The sequence below is a fragment of the Arachis ipaensis genome, chromosome B4 (genome assembly GCF_059453495.1).
Source record: "Arachis ipaensis isolate K30076 ecotype BB chromosome B4, ASM5945349v1, whole genome shotgun sequence".
NCBI classification, from domain to species: domain Eukaryota; kingdom Viridiplantae; phylum Streptophyta; class Magnoliopsida; order Fabales; family Fabaceae; genus Arachis; species Arachis ipaensis.
Window position 1 is genome coordinate 143925167 of NC_142439.1, and position 6299 is coordinate 143931465.

General features: G+C 26.7%; 1 protein-coding gene across 2 annotated transcripts; it reads right to left on the reverse strand.

Moving 5' to 3' along the window:
- Positions 1-548: 548 nt before the first annotated feature.
- Positions 549-4023, reverse strand: LOC148569513 (isoflavone 7-O-methyltransferase-like). Of its 2 annotated transcripts, none has more exons than XM_088484107.1 (3): positions 3769-4023; positions 2481-3005; positions 549-854 (listed from the first exon to the last, which is right to left on the reverse strand). In XM_088484107.1, exons 1-3 carry the CDS (start codon positions 4021-4023, stop codon positions 549-551), a joined length of 1086 nt encoding a protein of 361 aa, XP_088340233.1. The 2 variants fall into 2 exon arrangements, with proteins under 2 accessions (XP_088340233.1, XP_088340232.1); XM_088484106.1 differs by having other exon boundaries at positions 2481-3011.
- Between the last annotated feature and the right edge of the window lie 2276 nt (positions 4024-6299).

Here is a 6299-nt window from a genome sequence, read left to right on the forward strand (position 1 = left end):
AAAAAAATCGAACTAAACCGAACTGTAGTTTTAATAAATAATAAGATCAGATGACTTTTTTTTAAATAACCGAATCAAACCGCACCGCGAGCACTCCTAATCTATAATAATCCAACACACTCACTTAAAATATTATTATCTTTGACATTTCGGATTTTACGGTTTTGTTCGTGATTAAAAGATGAAAACCAACTTAATCCTTTATATTCACACCTTTACTGGACATTTCTTCTTACATGTGCATGTAAATCTGATGCTAAATGCTTATGAGAGGGAGATATTGATTATGCAAGAAACTCTCATTCAAGGGATTTATAAAATTAAACAATACTATTAACACCTTAATTAATTTAAAAAACGAAACATTTAATTCGTAACATACATCAATACTAAATTCACAGTCTTATTTTTCCATGTTCCAACATTTTATTCATAAAAAGTACCATCTAAACAACAATACATGCGATTATATAAAATGTGTATTTTATTCTTTTACATAATATTTATTTTTATTCATAGAGTTGTAAACTATTACGAGATCGTCATTTTTAAGGATAGACCTCTATAAGTGATAAATATCCAGTAAATGAAAATATCTTGTAATCATAGAGGCCAGCTTCATGAAAAATATTTTTCCATTCTTCTTCGGTTCTCTCTTTTCCGTGAATAATTTGCATATTTATATTCATAAGAAATTTGAGTCGAGTAATTTCAGGTTCATCTTGTTCTTCATTTATCACGGTCTCTAAAATTATTATTTTACCCTTTTTATCCTTGCTTGAAACCTTAACAGCATCTTTGCAATTTCTCAATATTTTTATGCAATTGTTGTCGCTCCAATTATGTAAGACTAGCTGCATAAGAAGATAAAGATATACATCACAACCATTTTACAATGTAAAACAATCACTACAAGAAAAGAGAGCTATTTTAACATGATTTTTTTTAACAGTCATAATTAAGTGTAAAAATTAATATATATTTTTGACAAATATCACAAATGTCAAATTCTCTATGTTTTTTGATGAACAATTTGATTGTAGAAAATTACTCCTCAATTTTGACACTCATTTGTTTTCAACTTACTCTATTATTCATTTTCTTCGTTGAGCTCCATCAATTTTGGCATCACACTGCTCTCAGTTTAGGATTATTCTACTCATTCTTCATTTTCAAAATCTCAGTTTATTCTTCAGTTTCAAGATCTCGTCTCATTCTTTGTTAAAAAATTTTTATGGTCAATAAGTGTTAAAATAAATAGTATTTTTGACGGTTAATAAGTATCACAAAAAATATATTCTCAAATTTTTCTAACAAATTATTTTTGACGGCCAATATTTATCAAAATAAGATTTAAACTTTTTTTTACAATTACTTATATGTTAAAAATACTATTTTTGACAAAATTTTTATTAACATATTTTCATAATTAAAATAGTGTCAAAATTTATTTTTTTGACAAATTTTAATTTTTTTGACACATAATAATCCTAAAATATAGTCTATATTGTTGTAGTGAATTCCGCTGACTAATTTTACAAATGAAATTGAGTGTCTTATTATTCAACTAGCTTTTTTAATTTGGTAAAAGAAAAAAGTTGACTTCAATTGTGTGATTTTTTGACAAATTATTGTTTTTAGATAAAAGTAAAAATAAAAAATTACATTTATATAAACTTTTTAAGAATAACCATCTATTCTGAATAGTTACTTAACCATTTGAAGCTATTCCATCCAGTGTCACCAAATGAAATGGCAAAGCATACATGGTGTAAGAAGAAAGTGTAGGGAGCTTTCCAAAGTTTTCAACTAAATATATATGTAAATTCAATTAATTAATGGCATGCATCCTTTTACTTTGGTATATATATAGAGGGTAAAAATTATTCAAAATTACTATTTGTAAATTAAAATTAGTTTTTATATATTTATATATAAATATATATTATATAATTTATTTTTAATATATATTTGAATATTTCAATTTATATTTATACTAGTGGCTCACGATTTCAATAATTAATTTTGGTATATAGCTAAGATAATTAAAAATTATTAGTTGTTGTAACATCTAAAAATTTAAAATATTAAAAAATCTAATTTTAATTACTTTGAGATTAATTTTAACAAATTAAGAATGATTATATTCTAATTTTTTTAATTTATTAAAGGTAATTATACTAAAACAATATGTTTTCGAAACTCTTATGAATATATATATATGGGTGTTTTGTTTGTATTTTTATTTTTTGTTTTTAAAATTTTATAAAAAAAAAAGAAAATAAGAGAAAAAAATATATAATTTTATTATTATTTTTATTTTTTTCACAAGATTTTAACTTAAAAATACTAAAAATATAAACAGAAAATAAAAACGTAAATATAGTTCACAATAAAAGAAAGTAACTTCAATAATCTAATCTAATTTTGAAATTAATTAAGACAAACATACTACTAATAATCCACTATAAAATGGTTACCTTAAGTAGAATTGCATCAGCCTTAGGAATGGAATCAAACATGTCTCCACCAACAAAGCTCAAATTGTTGAATCCCTTCAAACTTTCCACAACCATTGGAAGATCAAATACTATACATTTGAGTGCTGGAAATTTCTCACTGATAATTAGAGCTGTGGTTCCATTTCCACCACCAACATCCACAATTGTTTCCAACCCCTCAAAGACCATGTTGTGATCCTTTAGTGCCAACTTTATCATCTGAGAATCACCGGCCATAGCGTCATTAAACAAACCCAAGAGTCTAGGATTCTTGTCAAGATACTCCCACAAAGGTTTCCCCAAGGTGATCTCGTATAGACGGCGATCTTCGTCGGAAAACCACTTGCTCAGATAATTAAAGGAATCTGAAATAAGTGGATCCATAACGAACTCAACCAATGGAGCTATACAAGGGTTTTCAGTGCCTTTGATCAAGAGTTCTGATGCTGCTGTGAGAGCAAATGCTTCCTTTTCTTCTTCTTCATTGCCATCATGGATTCTAACCTTTGTCTTATAGATACAGATATAAATATTAATCTTTTCATATAATTAAAATGCGAATATTGAAAATTTCAAAATCAAAGTAACCTAAGTAAATACAAAATTAGAGAGATGGGAAAACATAAAGATATACAAAGTGTTTATATAAACACCTATGATTACAAGATATAGCAATGTGTATATTATAAAAAATTTCGCTAGGGAGCCAATGGAATATTTGTACGGCTATTTATTTGGCCGAATATGAGTTAAAAAATGAACATTCAAGATAAAATACTACTAATTTCTCAAACACAATACACCCATATTATCTAGAATAACCATCCGGAAATCAGGGATAATAAACATTTGATATCCTAATGAATCGAACATTCCTAAACCCTCATTGTATACATTGTACAGATATTTCATTGGCTTCTTCTATTATAAATACTTTTATGTGTTCAATAATTTTTTCATGATAAATATATTTAGTACTTATTAATTTTTTTGGACAGACGAATTAAATAATATATAGTGAGATTTAGGTTAATATCCAAAATAATGAGAATTGAAATCTTAGGTTAATTAATAATGCAAACAAATGAATTAAATAAGTAAATACATAAATAAAAAATGAGAAAATATTGATTATTTCGAACTTTATTTTGGAGGAAAAAAAGATGAATGAGGGAATTACACCTAATCTTAAATAATTTAAGATAAAACTTTTTTTTAATAAATTAAAGAGAAAAGAGGTAAAGTGATCTGAATTATAGAATCTTACTATATCAAAGTATCCAATATACGCCATGTAGCGCATGAAAACATGAATGCGATCAACTTTAGTTGATGGAATTTTGAGAACGGAGACCAATTCTAAAAGAGTAATAGGTTTTCCATGGTCGTGGATTATGTTTGGTATGCGAGAGTCAATGATCCACTTGAGACACATAGAGTCTAGGATGCTAAACATGTGCCTATAAACAAGTGCTTGAGCTTTGAAGCTCTCACTTGCGCTGCGCCCATTGTTTGAAGCCATAACCCTTTTGTGAATAGTTTTGATTGTGCTGGTGTTTTTTTTTTTTTTAATCTTTTTGCTGCATGCTCATGTTGAACTCACATTGGTTTAATTTATAGTATAAGGTTTCATCTTGCATGCAGCAGGTCGTTAATTTAATAATTTTCCTTGTTTACCCCGTTTTTGACTGTTGAGGTTGATATAGTTATTTTAAAATCGCTAATTTATATATTTATTGGACAATATCTGATGTTTAGATTTGAATATTTGCAGCTCCATTATGACGAGGTTGTTGATCTAGAAGGTAAGTAATTTTTTTTTATAAGATAAAGTACTATTTTAATTTAGGGGTGTTCATGGATCGGATCGTATCCGTAAATTCGCGGTAAATATCCGTGTCCAATTTGCGAATACGATTCAATCCGCAGTCTGATCGGATTGGATAGGATCCAATCCGCACTCTTTACGGATCGGATCGCAGATATCAGCTCTATATCCGCGGATCCGCACAATAATAACTAAAAAAAGTATATATATGGTATTATATTTACTTGTTTGTATGTTTTAGTTAGTAGTTATTATTTATATATTATTTTATTTTATTTTTGTTATTTAAAAAAAATTAATTATAAATATTTTAGGAATAAATAGATTTAAAAGTGTGAAAGAAATATTTTTATTGAATTTCTTTTACATAGAAATATGATTAAAAAGAGAATGTTCAATTATGCGGATATACCTGATATCCGATCCGATCCGATCCGCAAATGTGCGGGCGATCCGCAAATGTGCGAATCGAATCGGATCAGATCTGACACTAAAAAATGCGAATTCCGTATCCGATCTGATCTGCGTACACCCCTATTTTAATTTTTCAAATTTTAATTAAATCTTAATTTAATCTCTAACATTTTATTTTTATTTTAAATATTTTGTTTTGTTTTATTTTTTATCAAAATTATTTTTTTAAAATATCATTTATTTCTAATTTCTATTTTTTTTATATTAAAATATTAGCTGGTCTATTGTTATTGCAAATAAGAGCAAGGTTCAAAACCAATGCAAATTCCTATATATGGTTAGTTTCTTAGACTCACAGCTCAATCTGGAACATTTTTTTATAACTTCCAATTTGTATCGTACAATTGTGGGAAATTGGAATATGTGTTGACCATTAGACTTGACATTGCTTTTTCTATGAATAAATTAAGCCAATTTGTGACTACTCAACATTGGACAACAATTAAGAGAGTACTTAGCATCTCCAACGGGCAAATAAATAGAGCCCTCCCACTGTGCCTGTCAGAGAGAAAAGAGAGATTGGCGTTGGAGAGGAATTCATTTGAGTTCCTTCACGTGATTCAAAGCAAGGGAGTCCCTCTGAATGGGGACTCCCATTAACCAGTATAAATTTGCCAAATGGCAAATAAAATAAAAAATAAATAATTATATAAAATATTAATTAATTAAATAATTATATTAATTAATTAAATTATTATATTATATAATTAAATAATAATTAATTTAATAATAATTATAATGATTAATTATATTAAATATTGATATTTTTATTTAATTAATAATTTATATTAATTAATTAATTAATAATTTATATTGTTATATTAATTTAGCCGTTGTAAAACTAACCGTTGTAAAAATAGCTGTTAGAAACTAGCTGTTATTATGTTACCATTATTATTAATAAATTAATATTTTTTTACTCTATATATACCACTTAGATACACTTCTATTCTCACACTCTCTACTACTCTTCTTCATCTTCTTCCAAGTTTACAAAATCAAAATTCTGCTACTATTATTTTTTGTTCGAAAAAATGGATCCAAACCAACTCAACTCTTTCTTCATATGGCAATTTCACAATGCTTGTCGTCAACTATAGAATTTAATTATATATTTTTTTTGTATTAAGTAATTTTATAAATTAGTGTAATCCCGAATTATGTATTGTGTATTATTGTTATATATAAATTTATTTAATATTAATATCTGTTAATAGTGAATTATTTTTAAATTTAAATATTTAAATTACATTATTAACAAAAATTAATTACATTAATTTCAAGTATTTTAATTAATTAATTAAGTGGGACCACAACAGGGACTAAAGTTAGTTCCTCCTAATGGAGAAGAGAGAGATGCTTTGAGTTCCTATTTATTGTTTATGACGCAAAAGCTGATGTGGAGTTACTTTTTATGACAGGTGGGCCATAAACAGGAACTGAAATGAGTTCCCTACTGGAGATGGTCTTAAATATTTTGCTACGTCTCAAACCTG

Coding starts and splice junctions, on each gene's coding strand:
- LOC148569513 (XM_088484106.1), bottom strand. CDS start 4,023: ATGGCTTCAAACAATGGGCGCAGCGCAAGTGAGAGCTTCAAAGCTCAA. Junction 3,012..3,768: donor ATATTGGATACTTTGATATA/GTAAGATTCTAT, acceptor TGTATCTATAAG/ACAAAGGTTAGAATCCATGA. Junction 855..2,480: donor CTGATGCAATTCTACTTAAG/GTAACCATTTTA, acceptor CTTCTTATGCAG/CTAGTCTTACATAATTGGAG.